The sequence below is a fragment of the Aphis gossypii genome, chromosome X (assembly GCF_020184175.1).
Source record: "Aphis gossypii isolate Hap1 chromosome X, ASM2018417v2, whole genome shotgun sequence".
NCBI classification, from domain to species: Eukaryota; Metazoa; Arthropoda; class Insecta; order Hemiptera; family Aphididae; genus Aphis; species Aphis gossypii.
The window spans coordinates 17,250,053-17,274,504 of NC_065533.1; the positions used below are offsets into that span (position 1 = coordinate 17,250,053).

General features: G+C 26.6%; 1 protein-coding gene across 1 annotated transcript in view; it reads right to left on the bottom strand.

Moving 5' to 3' along the window:
- Window positions 1-9,801: 9,801 nt before the first annotated feature.
- Window positions 9,802-24,452, bottom strand: part of LOC114121939 (long-chain fatty acid transport protein 4-like) — a 45,959-nt gene continuing 31,308 nt past the window's right edge. The window contains exons 3-12 of the mRNA XM_027984456.2: window positions 21,678-21,831; window positions 18,609-18,846; window positions 16,465-16,690; window positions 15,251-15,452; window positions 14,421-14,613; window positions 12,701-12,844; window positions 11,811-12,015; window positions 10,740-10,830; window positions 10,508-10,661; window positions 9,802-10,436 (exon numbers count right to left, since the gene is read on the bottom strand). Coding sequence (XP_027840257.2) covers window positions 10,282-10,436; window positions 10,508-10,661; window positions 10,740-10,830; window positions 11,811-12,015; window positions 12,701-12,844; window positions 14,421-14,613; window positions 15,251-15,452; window positions 16,465-16,690; window positions 18,609-18,846; window positions 21,678-21,831 — 1,762 coding nt within the window. The 3' untranslated portion in view covers window positions 9,802-10,281. The remainder of the gene's footprint in view (window positions 10,437-10,507; window positions 10,662-10,739; window positions 10,831-11,810; window positions 12,016-12,700; window positions 12,845-14,420; window positions 14,614-15,250; window positions 15,453-16,464; window positions 16,691-18,608; window positions 18,847-21,677; window positions 21,832-24,452) is intronic.

Sequence of the window (24,452 nt, forward strand, 5' to 3'; positions counted from 1 at the left end):
TCTCATAACAGTTATGACATTATTGTAATCACTTACTTGAACCCCAGTAAATATCTGGATAATGGATAAAATGTTTGATATTAAATGAACACAGCTTATTTATAATGAATACATTTCTTCAGCGAAACATTCGTTCCGGATTCACAAGGATTTTAATGTTTTTAATGGATTCTGACTTTAAAAAATGGACTTAAATGGAACAAATATGAAAAAAAGCTAAGAACCATAGCTTACTAAAATTCTCATTACAGTTATGACATTATTGTAATCACTTATTTGAACCCCAGTAAATATCTGGATAATGGATAAAATGTTTGATATTCTCTGATATTAAATGAACACAGCTTACTTATAATGAATACATTTCTTCAGCGAAACATTCGTTCCTGATTCACAATCGTTTTAATGTTTTTAATGGATTCTGGCTATAGAAAATGGACTTAAATGGATTAAATATGGAAAAAAGTCACAGAACCTAATGTTAACTTGAATTACCATTAGAGTAACGTTTAAATTATTACCCTTAGGCAGAACCCTTGAAACAATCTGTAAAATGGATTTAAAGTTATGAAATTCACTGATTTTAAATGAATTTTATTAATTGATAATTAATGAATATCGTAACTGAGAGTTTTTTTCTTGATTCCCATGCGTACCATTGTTATTTATGATTTCTGGCTATAGAAAATGGACATAAATGGAACAAATATTGAAAAAAGCTAAGAACCATAGCTTACTTGAATTCTCATTACAGTTATGACATTATTGTAATCACTTATTTGAACCCCAGTAAATATCTGGATAATGGATAAAATGTTTGATATTCTCTGATATTAAATGAACACAGCTTACTTATAATGAATACATTTCTTCAGCGAAACATTCGTTCCTGATTCACAATCGTTTTAATGTTTTGAATGGACTCTGACTTTAAAAAATGGACTTAAATGGACCAAATATGGAAAAAAGCTAAGAACCATAGCTTACAGGAATTATCATTATAGTCATGTTATTATTGTAATTACTTACTTGAAACCCAGTAAATATCTGGAAAATGAAAAAAAATTTTGATATTCCCTGATATTAAATGATCACAGCTTATCAATAATCAATACATTTCTTAAGCGAAACATTCCTTCTGGATTCCCAAGGATTTTAATGTTTTTAATGGATTCTGGCTATAAAAAATGGACTTAAATGGTACAAATATGGAAAAAAGCTTCTGAAACTAAAGTTTACTTGAATTCTCATTACAGTAATGTCATTATTGTAGTCTTTTACTTGAACCCCAGTAAATATCTGGATAATGGATAAAATGTTTGATATTCCATGATATTAAATAAATACAGCTTATCAATAATAAATACATTACTTAAGCGAAACATTTGTTCTGGATTCTCAAGCGTTTTAAGTTTTGAATGGATTCTGACTTTAAAAAATGGACCTAAATGGAACAATTATGGAAAAAAGCTTCTGAAACTAAAGTTTACTTGAATTCTCATTACAGTCATGTCATTATTGTAGTCTTTTACTTGAACCCCAGTAAATATCTGGATAATGGATAAAATGTTTGATATTCCATGATATTAAATAAATACAGCTTATCAATAATAAATACATTACTTAAGCGAAACATTTGTTCTGGATTCTCAAGCGTTTTAATGTTTTTAATGGATTCTGTCTATAAAAAATGGACTTAAATGAATTAGATATGGAAAAAAGCCACTGAACCTTAATTTTCTGATATTACCATTAGAGGAACGTTTATATTATAACCCCTACGCAGAACCCTTGAAACTATCTGGAAAATGGATTTAAAGTTCTGAAATTCCCTGATTTTGAATGAATTTTATTAATTGATAAATAATTAATATCGTAACTGAGACTTTTTTCCTTGATTCTCAAGGGTCTCATTGTTTTAATGGATTCTGGCTATAGAAAATGGACATAAATGGAACAAATATTGAAAAAAGCATAGAACCATAGCTTACTGGAATTCTCATTACAGTAATGTCATTATTATAATCACTTTAGAACCCCAGTATATTACTGGATAATGGATAAAATTTTTGATATTCCCTGACATTAAATGAACGCAGCTTAACAATAATAAATACAATACTTAAGCAAAACATTCGTTCTGGATTCCCAAGCTTTTTTATGGATTCTGACTATAAAAATTGGACGTCAATGCCACAAATATGGAAAAAAGCTAAGAACCATAGCTTACTGGAATTCTCATTATAGTATTGTTATTATTGTAATCACTTACTTGAACCCCAGTAAATATCTGGATAATGGAAAAAATTTTGATATTCCCTGATATTAAAAGATCACAGCTTATCAATAATAAATACATTTCTTAAGCGAAACATTCGTTCTGGATTCCTAAGCGTTTTAATGTTTTTAATGGATTCTGGCTATAAAAAATGGATATAAATGGACCAAATATGGAAAAAAGCTAAGAACCATAGCTTACAGGAATTATCATTATAGTCATGTTATTATTGTAATTACTTACTTGAAACCCAGTAAATTACTGGAAAATGAAAAAAAATTTTGATATTCCCTGATATTAAATGAACTCAGCTTATCAATATTAAATAAATTTCTTAAGCGAAACATTCTTTCTGGATTCCCAAGCGTGTTAATTTTTTTAACGGATTGTGACTATTTTTTAATTTTAAATGTTTTCTATTAATCTAGGTAAGAAATTATATTCAGAATTGAAATTAGAATTTATTAATTGTGAACCGATTTAAAATGTTAAAACTAATATTTGGTAAGCTATTATTATTTCGTAGTCAATGGATGAACCGTTAAAAAAAATGGTCTGCCACTTACGTATTTTTTTTAGAATTTAGTAATCGACGTATGAATGTATGATTGATATATTGTGTTGAAACTAGATGACGTACGAGTGATGGACTAGCAGGCACCTGTTGAGTGTTGATAGTGCAGGGGGTGGAGGCAATATTTTTTTCCTCACATTGGAAAAAAATGAACATTGAGAAATCTAGTTATTAGGAAAATTTGAACATTGGAAATAGTTGTTGTATAGGAATGAATGTTTGACGTTATGAACCGTTATGAAAAAATAATGCCTGAATTATCGACCAAGAAACAAAGTTTTATTAGTATGAGTATATGACGTAACAATAAATGACAATAATGGGTGTTCTCGTATAAAAAGAAATAAACACAATTGATTCTTTGTACAAAAAGATGATTAAAACTCGAACAGACGGTGCATCAGAGCGAGTCGATGCGCATCGGTCGGGGGTAATAAAGTAAAAGGGATATACTGATACCGACCGACGAAGCCACCTGGTGATTGACAGTAGGTAACCCAACAACGACGAGTAAAGTAAAGTGGGACAAGAGTCGCCACAGTTACTAACAGTTTTATATTATTATGGTTTACTCGGAAAGAAACCTAAAATATTATACATTCGTATATCCTTATATTGATTAACTATTTAGTAATTTTTATAATTACCGTGTGGACGAGCTACAATATATATAATGTACCTGTTTTATTATGATGCGGTGGTGGTGTTTTTCCTATCTAAGAAAAATTGTTTAGCTAACGACGAAAAAAAAAAGGAAAAAATGGACTTAAAAGGACTATTGAAAAATTCACTTCAAACGAATGGGTAGGTAAATCAACAGATCCACAGAAATATGCCGTATATATAACAGATATGCAATCTAAATATCAGAAAAAATTTTTTCAATATGTATAGTGCTACAGCGTATTATTCTGTTATGTATCTTAAATAATGATGAAAATGTTTATTTAGTACCTACTGAATCAACCAAAAATTTGGAAGCTTACAGTGTATTTTCAGCTGTAGGTACGTGTGTTTAAATGTGTGATCACAAATACTTCGCTATGCTAAGATTACCATTATAACATAATCATTGTCATATGAAGCAATTATTTTCGTCACACGACATGCATCTAAACTAGAGATATCCGTGTTCGTATAGGGATTATGCAATAAAGAAAGAAAAAAGAAGTTATCGTGGTACATTTATTTTCAGTAAGATGATGCACATTTTTTTTTTTTAATTATTGATTTCATTTCTTTTTCGAACCTTTCATTTGACTCAAGTCTTGTGTAGATCCAAACCACGGAGACTCCGGTTTCGATGTATGTTTGTTCACCGGTGGCAGACGAAGTTCACCGGAAGCTATGTCTCGCATGTTGACATTGACTTTTGGTGGTTGTTTTTCTTTAGGCTTGAGCCCAGACGACGACGACGACTGTGTGTCCTTTGAAGATGACATTATTTACTGCTGCAATCACGAAAAATAATAACAACATTTAAGCATATTTAAAGTTAATTAACGTCGACTAGTTAGGTTAAGTTTTAATTTGAACGTCGTCTACATAACATTGGTATAAACGAAATAGTAGACATAAACATAACAGGATATATTGTAAAAACTACAAAACTTATTTGATAAAATACAATAATTTTCAATAAGTACATCAATTTTATGAGCGATTCACGGTAATCGGGTAATGAGAAATATTTTAGACAATTAGTAGACACCGCTGCGGCTTAAGGAAAAATTGGATATGTCGACAAAAGTCTAATTCATCACACTGTTAATTATGGTTGATGTAAACGTTTCGTGGATAGGAATGCAGGTACCGACGATAAAATGTACATTATTGTCATTTGTCGTTAAAACACAATTGTAAGTTATAAAACTCTTTGAAATTGAAATTCTAAATATTAATTTAAGGTAATGAGGAACTCGTAAATGCACTTGGAAGGGTTGAAAAAACAACTAATCACGATTTTCATATAGGTAGTTAGGATTTGAGATCAGGATAGTACAATTCGTCTACATCTCATAGTGTGTTCAATATATAGAATATCAGTATCACTGATAAATGGGACCGTAAAAATATAACACTACTGGAGTTATTCACATTATTTACAATAGAAAATTAAACGGGAGTAGAAATTAATAAAAATAAAGGGTTTGTTTTGTGCGACAAGTAAACGATACCGTGATGCTTACGACAATATGGAATATTAGAACTAAAAAAATAATATAATACTATGCACTGTTATACTTACAACGAAAATGCCGTCCGATAGAAACCGCTTCTTGAGTATTAAATTTATTTACCGTGCGTTTAGGTACTAAAGTGTATGCACTACTGACGACGACCGTATTAATAACTCAAAATGAACAGTAACCCCTTCGAAATATCACATTTATATACGAGGTATTAATTTGTTAATCGGTCAGCGATGAACTTTATAAATCGTTATACTATAATGGCACACTATTTGTAACAATTATTAAATCATATAATATGTCAGATTCATTAAATCTGACATAAATTGTATGTGAGCTGATAAAAATACAAATTTATTTGTTACCAATTGATAAAATAAGTACAAGTAGTAAATATCAAACGTCCAATAAGTACTCGCATTATTATGTATAACTTAGCATTTTAGATAAAATTTTATATTTTATCAAACATTACGTAGAGTTTGGCATTTATATATTATTAAAATCCTCATAATTATTTGAATAATGTGAATTGGTAAATGTGAAATATTTACCATTTTGTGTTATTTGTACTTTTCAGATAAACAGTTAATTATTCATAATACGACATTATTATAACAACTAAAACTTAAATTAAAACTAAAAAGTACCCATTATTCAATTGACATTTAGGTAATTGATTTGTTAATTAAAATTTATTAAAGTTTTATCATTATAATCCATATTATTAACAATCATTACCATAAAATAGTAACTCTTGTTTCAATCGTATTATTCACTTAGATGTTTGTTGTTGTCCAGACCAAATTGTTATAAATAGCACTTAGCTGTTAACTTAACTGGTCTTTTTTTAACATTTTTATACCTACCAGAAGATACGTCGTTGGATTGATTTGTTTTATTCATAGCAGTTGTAGTAGGTACCTATCTAGAGAGTTAGGTAAGTGAAATTTTAATTTTAAACCTTTTCGATACTTGAAAATTCTTTCCGAACTCTTTTTATTATCTTTTCATAATATAGGTATAACATTTTCAATAGCTTTAAGTTTCATTAATAAGTGTTCACATTGATTGCAGTTCTTTTTATTTTTCATAATATTATTGTCTTCATCGTGTTGGTGGATAAATGATAATAATTTCATTTTTTTTTCAAAACATCGTCATTCGTCAAATAATATCACCCGAACTTTTATTTCTAAAATAACGTAATTTATAGACTTAGAGCACGGATTTAGGTATATGCATTAAAAACCAACCAAAAATGCACTAAATTATCTTAAATATGGATAAATATATGAATGATAAATAGAAAATATCTATAAAAAAATAGCAAAAAGAGAAAATTATTTTTTGAACAATTATAGTAGTGTAATAGAAATGGCCAATCATATTGATCGCAGTTCATACTTGGGAAAACTGTTTATATCTACAAGTATACATTTTAATCTATTCTGATACTATGAAAATAATTTTTTTTGAAATATATTAGACAATAGTATATTATCATATTATTATACAAAATAAAACATCGAATACCTATGCCATAAAATATTTTATTTTTTAAATCATAATGTCATGAAACAAATGTTGTGCTCACTTAGCATATCTCATACGATCAACCAGCATTAATATGGAAATGCATTCAAATCCGCGTTATAGTTGTAGTCGTAAAAGTTAATGTAACAAAAAATTGCTTTATTGAAAAGTATTTTATTTTGTCAAATAAGTTTTATGCATCTTAATCTTAGAGATAAATCATAACGATATGACGTATGAATTCTTAATGTTCTATTAAAATCGAAAATTTACATTAAGTTTTAAATTATGTTAAATATTATTAAAATTTGATAAAATATAAGAAGTTAAATATCATTATTTAACATGACTGATGGGTGATGGGTGGGTAATCCTTGTTTAAATTAATTCTTATTAATTCGCACTTAAATATAATCATGTTCCGATTAACATGTAACGAGTTGACTTAATTTACTTATTTATATATGTTTAAATGTGGTCATTGTTTTTGGTGATTACAGCAGTTATAATGTCATCTTCAAAAAACACTCAATCGTCGTCGGGATTCAAGCCTAAAGAACAACAACCACCAAAAGTCTATGTCGAGATGCGAGACAGAAATTTCGCTGAAAAAGCTCGACAGAAAGATGGTCTGCCACCGGTGAACAAACATACATCGAAACCGGAGTCTCCGTGGTTTGGATCTACACAAGACTTGAGTCAAATGAAAGGTTCGAAAAAGAAATGAAATCAATAATTAAAAAAAAAAAATGTGCATCATCTTACTGAAAATAAATGTACCTCGACAATATTTTTTCTTTCTTTATTGCCTAATCCCTACACGAACACAGATATCTCCTGTTAAGATGTATGACGTGTATCGAAAATAATTGCATCGTATGACAATGATTATGTTAGGTATAACTACGGTTATCTTGGCAGAGCTAACTATTTGTGATCACACATTCAAATACACGTACAGCTGACTGTTATATAGCACTAGGTACGTATAAATTACCAAGACACATTTGCATATAACTGTTTTAAGTTTCCAACAGTTTTAAATAAGAAATCGGGAAACCCCGTAAATAAGAGACGGAACAACGCGAATTATAGTTTTACAAACAACAAGTTTTCGACAAATTCGATTTGTTTACATAGTTGTACTTAACTCAAAAACGAATCACCGCAAATGCTTAGAATGTTCACCATATGTTTATTTTAGTGTAATCTATCACAGTTAAATTTTCAAAATATTATGGTTTATAATGGATTTTTCTAATAATTTTTTTTTATTTATTTGGGTGCCCAAAATTTAGAAAAAAATTTGTGTTGTCGTATAAAAAAAAAAGTATTAAATATTGTAGAAATATTATGATAAGTATAGCACGTATATAGACATCTATATTAGGTATACTAGATTGCGAACATTTTTACATTTTACATGAAAAATTGAAGAATGTTTTAATCTAATAGTATAAATATAAAATAAATGTGATAAAGTTATTCATTTATCAGTTATCATTACACAAGAATCTTTGGTTCGACCTTTTTAATGATCCCCTCTACAGTCTAAGTCTGCTCGCACGCCTATGAACAAACTTTATTTTTGCTATAGTCGAAGACTTACTACAGCGTAACTTCTACTAGAGTACCTTGTTATAGACATTATGGGATTATTTATTTGTGATTATATATAAGATGTTAGTGATTAATTAAATAACTTATGTTCTAATTTTTAAATTTATTTCTATATAAATTATAAACGCTAATGTTACATTTATTGTACAATATTTTTAGTTACAATTTAATTATAAATACACTATTATTTACTATTCACATTTGTCCGCACCAATTAACTTTTTTATATTTGCAGTATATTTTAGTACATAATAATATAGTTTATGGTTATTGAAATAAGATTTTGTTATAATTACATGTTTTTACTTTTGATAAGTTATTATAGCACCTTCATATAAGATGTAACTTTTGAGAGCTTTTATTTTCCAAAAATTAAATGAAAGAAGATTAAGATTAACATGCATAATTATTAATTATTTTTTTAATTAAAATAGTTCTATAAATTTCAGAATTTTAAATTATAGGTAATTATATAAATCAAAAATTGATACTAGTCAATTTATAAAACAAGTCTGGCGAATAAATGGGTAAAAATAATTTCAGCTATTTACATTTAAATGTTCAAGAATAGTACTTAGAAAAATATCAATTTAATTTGTTTTTCTATTAACATTTTTCTAAAAATCAGAAATGCAATTGTAAAACAATACAATTTATCATAAAAGCTTAAAAATTAAAAACACAATTTTTTTGATGTTAAGTTTTATAATAGGCTATAGAGTAATAGAATAAACTCATTATTTTATTATTGTAATTTATTTTTATTCTAATTCATATAGGTAACAGGTCTATGCTTAATGTTAAATATAAACATTTTTACCATAATCAAAAAGCTAAACCATTAAGAAAAATGTTTTTAGGGATGACAATTTAAGAAAATAGAAAATAAATCAGTGAGTAAGAAAGAAGTCTACAATTGCCAATTACATAATTCAATAAAATATTTATTAAATAGATAGTTTATAGAACAAAAAAGATAGTAGAATTGTATACTGAATTTTTTTTATAAATAGAATATCAATGTCTGAAATTAATCAATTAGAAGAGAAAATACTAATATTTTACAGAAAATGAGTTCATTAAATAGGTAATGAAATATTACAACAGTTATCCAAAGAGAAAAAATTAAGTTTTATAGGTATGTGATATAAGTATAAAGAAGATAAGAATTTTTTTTAAATATAACTAGAGAAATAAATTAAGGAATTTTCATTGATGTCAAGTACATTAATTTCCTTTGTATATCTTTTTAAGATTTATAAATGCAGATCTGATGTTCTCTTAACTTAAAATCAACATTTTTGTTTGAATTATAAAAAATTGTTTGTTTGAAACTTGGTTTGATATTTATTGTTAATAATTGGTGTTTGTTTGTATTATTAATATTAAATTCAATAAAAGTGTATCTACAGTTAAATTTTAAAAATACCTTACTTTTTATAAATCTATGAAATGTATACATAATATAAACATTTAAATTTTTTTTTTTTGTAATTAACTAAAACTTTTTTTAAAAAGCAGTTGTTATCAATCAATTAATATACTCTATAGAACAGTTTTGATCAATTATTTAATGATCTTTTGTTATAAAAAAAGGCATATTATACATTAAAATGTATGGTAATCGCATAGATTTTATTCTGTTCAAGGCAACCAATTCATGTAAACAAGTATTGTGACATACAAATAATAAATCTACTCTTAAAATATAGTAAAATTATATGAATTAAAAGATACCTACACAAAATAAAATATAATAATTATAATAACAAATGATAAATAATAAATAGTTATGTTATAGGTACTTAAAAATAATAATACAAAGTTGAAAACATAAATAATATTTTAAGAAACAACATTTTGAGCAAAACTAAATTTCAAAATTAAAATTAAATATCTGTCTAGAACATAAAATATTGCAATAGTTTACATTATGTATAAACAATTTTATAAGCTATTAATTATGTGTAATTACAAGATAGTTTAATTGGCAAGATAATAACATATAATAAAATGATAAATATGTTTTTTTTTTTTAAAAAAAAAACAACCTATATTTATCTACTAATCTTACTATTTTCTTACAACCTTATTTTTCCGGATAAAATATCTGAATAAGCTTCACTAGTCAATTCTTGGTAAATACCCTTGCTGTTGTAGAAATAAAGTTGGTCCTTAACACGTCCAATATCGTATCCATCTCTTTGTAAGTCTAATTTTTTCAATTTATATGTACCTAAAACAAGCAATATTTAATTTTTGTTATTTTTTTATGGTCGATTGACGCTGGATAAAATAATAGTTTACCAGTCATTTCAACTTCATTGAGTTTTCTTATGAATAATGGCCGTGCGTAGCTTGGTAGAGCTTTTTGTAATCCAGTTGACAAAGTGGATACATCTAAAGTATTATCTTTGTCTACAATAGCGGCCATACCAGCACGTCCTTCAGAATTAGGCACCTGTAAAAAATAACACAAAAATGAAAAATTTATAATAAGTAGTAATCATTATGTAAAATGTTAATAGTGAAAACGTACCTCTACACCATAGACAACACAATCACGATAACCAGCAATATTACTAACAACTCCTTCAACTTCAGCTGTAGAAACATTTTCACCTTTCCATCTGCAACAATCAATAAATAAAATCAATAATTATTTTATTTATTTTCTCTGTAAATTAAATGAGCTAAGTCAGTTACATATGTATGACAAAAATAAATCGATTATAAATATTATTATTTTATTATGAATATTACAATATTACATTAAATAATTAGTGGCCATAAATTGCCTACTCAAAGTGCCGTCTATGGTATAACCATTGGTATCTATGTGTTACAGAAACACATATCGTTATAACTGTTAAAACTTATAGAAATATAGAAAATAGTAAGGTAGTATAAAAAACCAGGAAAGATGATACATTTTAATTCCGTAAAATGAATTAATCTATTTACTTTAACTTGTTTTTTTTATTGTTTATTATTTTTCTAAACTTCAATACTAAAAATGTTTCTGAACAAACATAAAACATCCACACCCACACACATTAACTAATTATTCTTTCTTAATTAGACCTGGGTCTTTATATAAGAATGAGTTTTAGTGAATTATAACAACAATGGTCATGATTATAATAACTATTAATTTATATAAGTAGTATCATCGCAATTACACGTTGGTAGTCTGGGAAATTCTATTTAAACCAGTTTTATCAAAACCCGACTAGAAGTAAATGTTGTGATTGATTTAGACAATATTTTTACATGTTTGATCGACTATTACTGCTCATTAATAAGACTAAGGAGCGAAGTCTGACTATTAATATGATAGGTACCTACCAATGTACCATACTTGAAAAAAATACTTGAATGTACCATTATAAAATTTATTACCAGAGACAAAATTTTTATGGGCACACTTAGGATATACAAAATGTATTACTCAATATTAACTCGACCATTAAAAGGGTATGATATACGTATATATATAAAATATAATCAGACACACTCGAACGACGCTTGTTCCAAAGTTCGTCGTAGTTTTATGCACTTTCTCGTGAAATTGGTTATCGACCTGTGTTCGTAGGACGTACGTATTTACCTGAAAGTGTCCCCGGTTCTGTCTTTGAAGTAAAGGTATCCCCATTCATCAGCCACGAGCAAATCGCCGGACAGGAAGGCGGCGTCTCCTTTATCAAACACGTCGCGTACAACTTTTTTCTGCGATTCTTCGTTGTTGACGTAACCCAAAAACTGTCTGGACGGGTTGGTTGAGATAATTTTGCCAACAATCACACCCGGTTCACCTGAAAGAATTTCAATGCCATATTATAATACATTATTATATATTACAAAGTAATTTTTTGGACAAATCACTTCTCGTTTGTATTTTGGTTAATTAATATTTTTAAATAACACAGTAGCATTATTTATTATACAATTGTAGTGTAATTTTTAAAATAAAAACAATCATTATCATGATGACGATTATATAAGTGATTGTTTTGTAATTAAATGTTAGCCCTTACCTTTAATTTCACATTATAAATGAGACGAATACGTTATAGGTTTGAGTATCGAATTTTTAACATAATATTTATTTATATAAGTATAAAAAATACAGGATTTCGAGAAGTAAAGGTACCTATTTCAAAATAAAAACATATTTTTGAAAAACATCACAATTGACAGAGACGAAGAGTGGTTTTTTAACATAAAAGTATAAGTACATATTTTGTAAACACATGGTAAATACTTCAATGTAGTTTAGTGTTTAGTACTAGTGTGTTGTAAAAACATAAATTAAAATACATGGTTATAAAAACGCCGATTTGGCGATCATTGACGTTTTAACTTATATATGTTATTTGAATTTTAAATTGTTCTATGTTAAATTGTTGTACAGGGTTTCACCCGTTAATAAAAATATAAATAAATAGACCGAATGAGCAGGTCTACTCGCTCGAGTCGCTGCTGACGACTTGTCCATACCTGGGTTGCAACGTGTACAAAGTCCTTCAGCGTTACGGATGGGTTCGCACGTCTCTGGGTTTACCCGTATAATCGATATCGGATATATGCTGGGTATCAGTCTAGACACGAAGCCGATGGCTCCGAATGTATTGTCCGTATTTGCTGCAAACAAATATAATTATAGACATTAAAATATATTTACATAAACACGACTGTACCACTGGTAGTGGCGATGTTGTAAAGAGGAGGAATGTTGGTTAACAAGAGAGGTCCGAATAAACGGATTAAAACTACAAACGTAACTGACTCAAAATTGTATAAAACTTAACATAAATATATTATGTTCATTGTTCATATTATATACAGTCTCATATGATAATAAGCCAATACTTAATATTATACATACAATCGACTAGCGTAGTAGTATTCGTATTAGTTGATAATTTCGTGATATTTGAAAATTTAACAAAATAATATTATGTAGATATGTTATATTGACTTATTTTAAGTCAATATTTCAAAAGTCAAATTGCCAATTGATAATCACTATAGTTTCGATTCAAATAAAAGAAAAATACGTAGACTGCAGGGTTAAAATATGTGTTTAAACACATATAATTATATTACAAAGTTGAATGTGAACTGCTGCCAGTTTCAAAAGTTCATTTGAGCACTTAAACATAGAAAGGATATAATGTACACTAAATAGTAAATATTAACCATAAAATTACACTTTATTTTACAAAACAAAAATATTGTTATTAATGTGTATATAATGTGATTAATGTAAACCTCAAAATGATAATTTTAAAAGCCAAATTATAATATTGGTCATCATTATGGTTACCAAATGTTTCCAATTTTATGGACAAACCAATTATTCGACAACCGATGACACTTTTAAGTTTTTATTAATTTATAATATATTATGGCATGGAATTTGAACATTTCATTTTAATGTAATTAAAATCAATTATAATTTTAGATTCAGAGTGGAGTGAGGAATGTAATTGTTTTACAATGATGTGTGCGTGTGTACACGTAAGTGCATGTGTGTATATTTTCTTTATATGATTTAGAGCAAACAGTTTGATTCAATAATCAAAATTGAGGCTTTTGTTAGGACATCATTTTAGGACGATAATTTTCAACAAAATATATTTTGTTTTTATATTTTAATTCAGGAATGAATAACTGTACAAAACTACAAACTGGAAATTTTTACCAAATATTTAAAGTAACATTTTGTAGACATTATATAACTAAAAAAATTGGATTGTTTTTTTAACTACTAACCTATAGTCATTTGAAAATTTTAACTTTTTAACTTATTTTACTGACAAAAAGCTTGATAGTTGTATATAAAGTTTCTTATAAAATGTTCTCAGAGCAGCAAAAATATCGAAAAAACCTAGTCGCAATTTCTATTTATGTGTCTAAATTTTGAGGTTAAAATGCTGACAAAATTGGATTTATTTCAACAATCAACAGTAATAGATAACATTATTTTCTCTAACGGTCTTAGATTATTTTAATTGTTTAGTATATTAATAATCGTGGAGACTTTCAGCATTTCGTCTATCTATTATACGTTTATACATACAATGCAATTTTCAAATTACGTTTCACAAGTTACTTATTATTTTATTTTTTAATAGCACAGTTTCATTGTGATACATTGTAAAAGTTTTCATTAAGTTTGTTTTTTTGGAGAATAAATATTATCGAACAAGCTTACCGATATTTGCGTTTCCCTCCGTCGATCCATAGAACTCTGCAACCCGAGGTACGTTGAATCTGGATACGAATTCTTTCCATATCTGAGGTTTCAGTCCGTTTCCAAATATGATTCTCAACTTATGGTTGGTGTCGTCAGCTTTGGGCGGAGTAGCTAAAATGTAACGACACATTTCACCGATGTACTGAGCCGCCTGTAGTGTAAGAACATGATAGTTAAAATAAATACATCGCTTGTACAAGTCTTATGAGGGTGTTGGATAGTATGATAAGAGCCGGGGTTAATAAATATTTGTGAGGAGTCGTGACTCGTGGGTAATGACATTTTAGACTTAAACTCAATCAATTTAAACTAAAAAATTTGATTTCGCTGCGCTCGAAATTTACAGTTTGGTTTACTATAACTCTATATTAAATGTTTATAAAAATATGTTTCATTTTGTAAAGAGTCGTTTAGACCTTTCAGACTCTCAGTGTAATTAAAACTTTAACACTGCATACCCATCTTCAAAACTTATCTAGCAAATCATCATTATAATTAACGGACAAACTAGGAATTAGGAATAATTACGCTTTTAAAATATTTATATAGATTAGCACTCAGTGTCTCGGGTTTTTAGAATACATAAATTTTTGTTTCGAGATTATGTAAACCATAAACTTAAACATGAATTATGAAAATTATTGCAGTAGATAGGTAATAATTTTCTAAAAATCTAATTTCAAACATATACGAGTATATTAACCGGAAAAAAGTCATTAGCAGGGACAAACATGGCATAACCTTATACGTAATAATATATTAATATATAATACAATACAATGACTTACGGTACAGTTGTACTTGGAAACGTCTTGGAAGTATCCGGAAGCGGAAAACTTTTTCCTTATGACCGTGGTACAACCATAAAGTAGCGATTGGCCGATGCACATTATGCCGGCAGCAGTGTGGTACAACGGCAATGGTGTGTAAAACCGATCGCTGTATTTGAGACCCACTTGATACGCATAAGCACCAGCGATAAAAATATATCTAGAACAACGAGTACAGAAGTCTAGAAATCTATATAGGTTGATATTATATGCAAAGTAAGTAATTAAAATTGCTTGTAAAATTTTAAATTTAATTTGTGTGAGTAAAAAAAATTAAAACTATATTCAACTGTTTTATTTTTTTTCCTCTGTGATTTTTTTTACAATTTTTGCGATTTTTTGGTAGTGTTTTCGATTTTATTTTGTGGAAAACTACAAAATAACAAAATTAATTGCCACGTTTTACATAAATAAATATAAGTTTTAAAATAAAAAAATTACTAGTGAATGAAAAAAAAATGCAATTAAATTTTATATTAATTGTAACATTAAAAAAATATATTAATATTAATGTGATTTAGTTTATCTATTAAAATTTGAATATTTCTTGGTTTTTGATACGAAGCAAACAGTTGAAAATAATAAAATGGCAATTGGAAATAAAATCGAAATAACGGGAAACGAATATTTTTTCTTGATTTATATAAAACGTAATAAAAAAATTAAAATTACAGGTCGATTCCTTTAAATGTTTTCAATCGCAGGTTATGATTTTCCTTTAATCCGAACTTAGGTAAAGACTATGCCATTACAAAAATATTGTTGTATTGTGTTGTATGTACCATCATTAGTGTCACTACAGTTATAAATTATTATAATATATAATTAAATTCGTGAATTCAGTGGTACGCACGAGAGTAGTTATGTAGTTTTGTGAGTTTGGAAATTCAATCTTTTTTTTAGGTGGGCCGATTTTAGAAAGGAGATGGGTACTATGTATACTTGAGATAGATTGTGTTAATTTAAATATTTGCAAAACATCAATTTGTTTAATTACAAAAATATAATATACATGTGAAAAAGCGTCTTTTATCAATAAATTAGTGGGTTGATGAGTCAAATAATTGTTTATTGTTTTGCACAATGCACGTATATAAATTCGCGTCACCACAAAGTGAATTTACACAGATTGTCTGTCAAAACCACTGCAGAAATGTCAATTTTCGTTATACCTGACATTGGTAATGATGGCTGCTTTCGGATAACCCGTAGTACCGGACGTGTAAATATAAAGCAATTTGTCGTTGTAACCGGGTTTTTCTGGCGGGTTGGGCGCGGACGGTGATGCTTTGTCCAGAATGTGGTTCAAGTAAGTACCATCGTTAGTGGGTGGTGAAGTGCTCGACCATTTAAACAGTTTTATACCATTGTCCAGATCATTCTTGATATCGTCGATGTCTGCAAAAATGTTTTTATTGAATTTATTTTAATTTAATATTTAAAAAAATACCTGTCAAGAAGTTATAATACGATGACTATATCACATAGACAATTGTAATAAATATTGTGTAAATAATCTAATTAAAGCTAGGATTTATATACCAATATACCGTACATAAAATAGTAAAATACGGATTTAATTTTGTTAAAATATACGAGTACAATGAATTTACTAATATCTTTCCAAACTTTAATTTGGTGAAAGAAAATATTCTTGTAACTATAAAATAAATTGAATAAAGTTACTTTTTTATGTAAGCTCAGATTTATTTTGGTAAGTCTTACTTCTACATATTCCGAATATTTTTAATACATTTTAGATTTTGAGCACAACCGTATACCTATTGATTTCACAATGATGCTTTTTTTATGTTTGTATACACAATAAGAAGTCAAACAAAGTAATCTAATTTTAAACTTTAAAGGTGATATTGGATAGCAAATTGAATCTAATTTTTACTTTAAATAGGTCAAAAAAAAAAATATTTTCTATTTATGATATAATTTTTAAAAAAAAAAATCAAATATTTTTGAGACAATTGAAATTTTTTACTTAATTATTATTATTATTTATATAAATGACAATAAAAAATGTATAAATCAGTATAAATGTGTTATGGTTCATAACAAATTGTTCATTTTTCAATTAAAAAATATCTAAAATTTATAGTCACAACATATTTATAAGCATTCAAAGTGAAAAATCTCGTAAGTGATCACAAATTATTTTGTAATTAGAAATTTATAAAAACCTAAAATTTGAAAATTAAATCAAGATTCTTTGTTTTTCAGCCTATATATTAAAAAAAAATGTCTATCGGAAAGTTAAATTAATTTTTTGATGACCGTTTATAGTTCAAATTTTTATGACATTGGATATTTTCAACATAATAACTTAATAACTATTCGCTTCAAACGATTTATATTTTTATTGTAACTCTAAATCGAATAGCCGTTGATAGGCTATTTTTAGTTATATAAGCTTCTATATATATAGTATTAATAGTATTTAATATTATTTAATATTTTACGAGATATACATGAAAATTTTTCGATTTTTTTCCTAAAGAAGTCGATAAAAAGTTATTTACTTGGATCAAAATTCTTTAAAATTGAATACAAGATCTTTAAATAGTTATTTTTATAATTGTATAAAATTATTAAAAATATATGGGTATACTTTTATTTTATATTCAATTTTTTACGAAATTCGTTTAAATTTAAAAAATTATAAATTACAAATATTCTGTTGTAAAAAATGTCATACAATATGTTCCTCAAAGTAATTCATACTTGAACAAAAATTTAAAAAAAATGTACAAACAATTATTTTTTATATACTAATATTTGTAATTCAGATTTTGTAATCACATGTAGGTATATGTATTAACAATGGATATAATGTTCTATATTTTGTTGTAATTCTGAAATATTATTCATGGGTATATACAAATTTTATATTTCGAAATTGAACTAAGTGTCCAATATAATTAAATTTTTATCAAATTAAAAATTATTAAAAAACTTTATGCGATACCTTTCTATAATTACATTTCGAAAATAACTAATTATTTTAAAAGAGAAAATTATTTCGATTTTATTCAGTTAAAATTTTATTTAATCAAATAATTGAATGTTTAAACTTTTCTGAGTTCACCCTTTAGAAGAAAATGTTAAAGAGAACGGTTTTTAAACACATTCAAGAGAGGGATTTTAATTCTGGAGGCGATGTTAAAACGGTTTTATATCCTCGGTTAAGTTACTTACTTATAGGCTGAATTTCATTTATTTACTAGTAAAATACAATTATCTGTATATTTAAGACCATTTTAACGTGAACGTGTAAACGTATAGTAACTGTAGCTTATATTCTTACCCGATGACAATTCAGATCCGTAAATCAAACCCATACAGTTGGCCACTTTGATGGAATGGACCAATGACACCAGCCTCTGGTTATAATTGATTAGCGCGCTTACAATGCCCACTTTGGACATGCCCAACCAAATTCCCACGAACTCGGGTCGGTTTTCCATCAGAAGCCCGACCACATCGCCCTTTTTGAAACCTCTCTCCAACATGGCGTTGGCTACTTTGTTACTGTATTCTTCAACCTGTTCCAAAGTGTTTCAATCATATTAACACAACATAAATATATGAACAATACTACTGTCCCATGAACAAAGTTACAGCGATGCAGTTATTCAAGATTTCAAAGTTTGGGTTTCAATTAAAAACTCAGTATAGATTACGTAAATAAGAATACAGTAAATTTAGATTGTAAATAAAACTAAGACAGTCTTAATTGTGCTAAATTATTCAGTATATTGTTTAATTATACATGTTTATATACTATACGTATACGGTGTACAAAATATATATTATTTACAGTAGTACCTAACTAGATAGAGAAAGTTCATAGATTTTTCTAAAATATTTAACTTTTCTGAAGAAAATTCGTTAAATTGATTTCTTACACATTATTACTATTGCATCAATATTAATCGTTATGTGATTAAAGAGAACGGTAAGTAATGAGTAGAAGTATAATTGTTAAAATGTGTAACCGTAGCTTATCGATGTATTTACTAACTTGTAAAACAAAACGTTTATTTATTTAAAATTGTAAGTGTTACAATTGTTATACATATATATCTAATATTTATGTATAATATTTTATGTACTATATTGTTATATATATATGCTATATTATATTGGCTGTGATTTAATGTTCATGCTAAACATATAAAAAGAAATTTCTAACAGAAATAACATATTTTTCCTTCGGTGAGGGATGGGTTTAACCGTTTAACTATAAATGTATAAGGAAACATATTTTTACCAACTATGTCCTGTTAAAGCTCCAAAGAGTTTAAAACGGGTTTGAATTATCCGGTTGAAAAATATTACCAAGGTACAGTACTATATTTCTAAATATTTAAACTGGTTTTTACTCCTCAGCAGCATCCTTTAAATCGTTATTATTTTAATTTTATTTGAATGACATAGTCTTATGACATAAGGTATTTTTGATATTTATAAGTATTCATTTTGAAAATTAAACCATAAACAAGTTTTCTATTTAGTTGAATTGTTTTATTTCCTTTTAATACATTATACATAGAAATCAAAATATTGTAATTTATTAAACCATTTAAATTTTAAGAACATTAAATTTGAAAATCAAAAGTACATTACTTTGTAAATTTATACCTCTCTAACCGTTATTAATTGATTTTTGAAACAATAAAAGGTATACACTATACATAGTTATCAATTTTAATCGACACATTAATATTAGGATAATATTATTTAGTATTAAATGGTACTTGGTAATTTAGAACGGATTAAGTAAATTTTAGGTATAAAAGTACAATTTACATAAACAATACCTTCAACTTTATACAAACATATTAGCTCAATATTTTTGTATACAAAAATAAAAGTTGTAAGTTATTAGTTATCACATTAAAAATCTATCAATTATGTAATTGTTTTCATTCTATATTATGTTTAAACTATAAAAATATAAATTTCAATTTTTTTTTACTTTTATTTAATTTAAACTGTGCTAATCCAAATAAAAGGTTTGATTAAAAAATTATAGCCGAATATGAACTTTAAAATCATAAATAATATGGTTTTTAATGTCTTAAGATAGCACTATTTTAATATTGATACTAAAACCCAGAAAAAATGTAAAATACTTCATTATAAAACCTTGATTTTAATAAACTAATAACACTTAATCCATGGGCGTCGAGTTTTATAGTTTCATGGGATATCTGAGTAACACAAAACTTGATGCCCATGATTATACCAATAAACTTAGTGAGATAATTCAAAAATAAACACACTCAGTTTTCATTCAAACCCGCGTCATTTAGGTACAAGTTATAACTTGTTTAATCGATGTACATATCATGTAAACGAATTTAAGACATGATGGTATAAATTTATACTTAAATAATACGTGTTTAATACGATTTATGATTAAATTATTGAATGTTAAGAATTGGGTATTATCTTTTGTAAAAAAATATACAGGAGTTAAACACAAATCTATCTATTCGTTTGTAGTTATTTCTTTGATCTTTTAATTTAACCGCCATCCACAGCGATAGGCTACAAATTATTAGAATTACTTTGAACTACGTAAGACAGTATAGTGTTTAAGGTTTTTATTAAATTAGAAAAATTTAAACTTTAAAATTTCACAAAGATAGTTACTGATTAGCTTTTATTTGATAATATATTATATTATGATACAAAATGGTTAACACAAATGTACAATTTCAAAATGAGAAAATAAAATATGTATTGATCTATATAGCCACATTAAAATTGTTTGAGGGACACATAAGACAAGTTTGAATAATTTATCAGGTCCTTATGCACCAACGATCCCTATTTCTGAATGGGAAGTATAACATTAATATTAATTATCAAATTTGAAGAAAAATTGAACCGAACCCAAGGTTTCTCGGGGCTAACAAATTAATTTTATGAAAAATAATAATTTTGTATTATTAATGGACCCCATAATAACTCTAAAATACATTTGTAAAAAATAATATACGTGACCAAATTCATTTTCATCTCCTTATTGTATTTTGCATGTTTCATAAAATTGGCATTAATCAAAACTGTCTGTGATGTATATGTTATTGGACAACATAATTATAATTAAATTAAAATATTCAATAAATCATAATAAAATAAATTGTTATATTTTATAGTGAATAAACTGATTTAACCTTTTTTAATTGTAATATTGTGTGCTTGACAAGTGTTTTATTTTATGATAGTGTAGTTGGAATTTTTTACAATTTATTAGAAACGAAACTTCTTTCAGAGTCTATAAAATTACTGCCCTTTGCAGGCTCGTACGATATCTATACTGCAGTTATATTATATGTAAGAAAATGCGAAATTTCGCACAAACCTGCAGTGCAGTCCATTCTTTGTCTTCGAATACGAACAAAACTTTGTGCGGATTATTTTTTACAATGTTGTGTTTGAATACATCTGCAACGGTCCAGTTTTTCTTGCCCAATTTCTTCGCCGTGTACAAAAAGTAGTAAAAACGACATAGCGCTCTGAAAAAAAAAATAGTAAAAAAATATAAACTTAATAACCAAAATATTCTGTGTTATTACAATGCCAAAAATGTCTTCGTTTTATACTAAAATAAATTATTAGACGTGACTAAATTATTATTTTATGGGTGTAGTATATAATATTATATACCTAGTTTATGCAACTTGGAGTCCAAGACCATACGGTTATACAAGAATTAATGATACCGTAACCAGATATTATTTTTTTTTTTTTTACTAAATAAAATTAATAAGCACTTATGGTATCATTAATAATTTTTTAAATAACATAAAAAATAAAAAAAACACACTGCCTAGTGTTAAAAAATTTATTTTTAATATAAAATAATAATCTAAATTAGTTTATTAAAAAAAATCGAATAACCTAACAAAAATTAAAACTAAATTGAATAAGTCACGCCGAGGACAATAATAACAATACAATCAAGTTAAATTTTGAAACCAAAACGCCTTTCTTTTTCAAATGCAAATAATTTAATAATTTTTTCAATATTGATGGAATATTAAATAATTTTAGTCGATTTTCACTAATAGAATTTCAGAAATATGTATTGATACACTTCAAAAAAGCTTCTTTCAACTAAAGTTGTTGTTACAAGTAAAAATATGTAGGTATATTTTGAATAATATTTTAACGTTAAGATAGATATAACAAGAACAAAATACTAACTCATACTCTTAATTTACGCAGTTTTTTTTTGCGTTTCATTTTCTTCAATTAAAATTATTTTTTTAATATGAATGAATAATGTATGTATAATTTAATTTTGTATAAAAAATTATAGGCTGGTTTAACCACACTAAATATAGGTTCTACTGCATATCTTAGAAAGTACCTAACAAGCCAATGAATTTAAAATGCCGGAATTTAATTTAAGTCTTTCATTAACACTGGAGAGAAGAAAGCGAGTCATGTAAATATGGATAAAAAAATAGAAACTCCGTGCTAAGTGTAACAATAATAATAATTAATAATATTAGTATAAAAATTAGCGCCATTTTTGAGCTTTCACTATTCTTGGAATTTTAAGAAAAACAAATATTTTTCAATTTGATTGGAATAATCAAAAATTGATATTTCAAGCTCAATTAATTTCTTATACTTTTTCAGACAGTAGTTGGTGGGTACATTTTATTTATAAACGTGATTGAGTTATAATTGGTCATAATTCTATCTAATTATGTAAATATTAAGTATCATATTTTAAAAACCAGTAATTAAAAAAAATCTTTTTCGGACTGAGGCATGTTCTCTTAATGACCTAACTCCCAAGCTAAGATACTGATTAGAACAAAAATCAATTAAAAAAACAATAATGGTGTTGAGTTGGTACACAAAATGTGATTTATAAATAAAAACTTTACAAAACATATTCACTATTTAGTATACTAACACATGATAAGTATACTAGTATACTTAATACTCATACACTAATATAAGTATCAATAAATATTAAGTGTTTTATTATAGAGTGTTATATTGTAAAATATATTTCTGATCTTTTTTATTTTATTGATTTTATACCATAGGGCATAGACGTTTTATTGTGTTCATTTAAAACCACATATTTTGATGTATTTTACGGAAGGATATAAACAATGACTTATTGATACACAATATTATGTTAGAATCAAACAGTCTAAGATTGTATTTAAATTAATATGAAACCTAATAAAAATATAATAAGTGTATAAACGTATAGTATGTATTATTATACAGGTTTATTCTAAAAGATCTATCTATTGACTAGCACCCGATAGTCTAAATCAACCGACCTTACACCATTTGACTTCTATTTTTGGGGATATGTTATGGAGAATGTCTAACTACGTACCATTGTCATTACCATCAACTGTACAGACACTAAAAAATCGGCCAAGTTAATTACAATGTGGACATGCTGGAGCAAGTAGAGAACGAATTTAACTATCCATTATTAGATGTTGTTCGTATGACTAAAGTAAGTCATGATATAGAACTTATAAATATAAATTCCATACAAACAATTTTAAATATTACAGTAGAACTCCGATTATCTGGATTAATTAATGTCAAGGGTGGTCCGGATAAGCAAATATCCGGATGATTGACATATGACATTCAAAGGTTATATAATCGTATGAATATATTGTATGTATGTATTTATTATTAATATTTATATAATATAATTTAAAATTCATAATCATAAACGAATAATTTTATTAAAATATTTAACTGAAACAAAATAAGCTTTAATTATAATATGTGACATATTTTAAAACTAAAAAAGCCGACTTTTTCTTTTTTTTTCTCGTCAGGTTAATTGGACGTCCGGTTGATTGGCGTTCAGATAATCGAAGTTCTACTGTATTATATTATTTATTTATGGATAAATTATCATTTAAAACCTAAAAACTTAAATATAAGTATTTTAAATTGGATGAATAATTTTGAATAATCCTATACTATTATATACAACCTAACTATAAAGTATAGTTTATATGGATTTGAATAAGAGTCACATGAATCATAAATTCGGCTTACAAAAATTATGTTAAATTAAAACTTGTCTGTACCAAACATGATTAGCGTTATACTCCCATAAACACCATGTATTCAA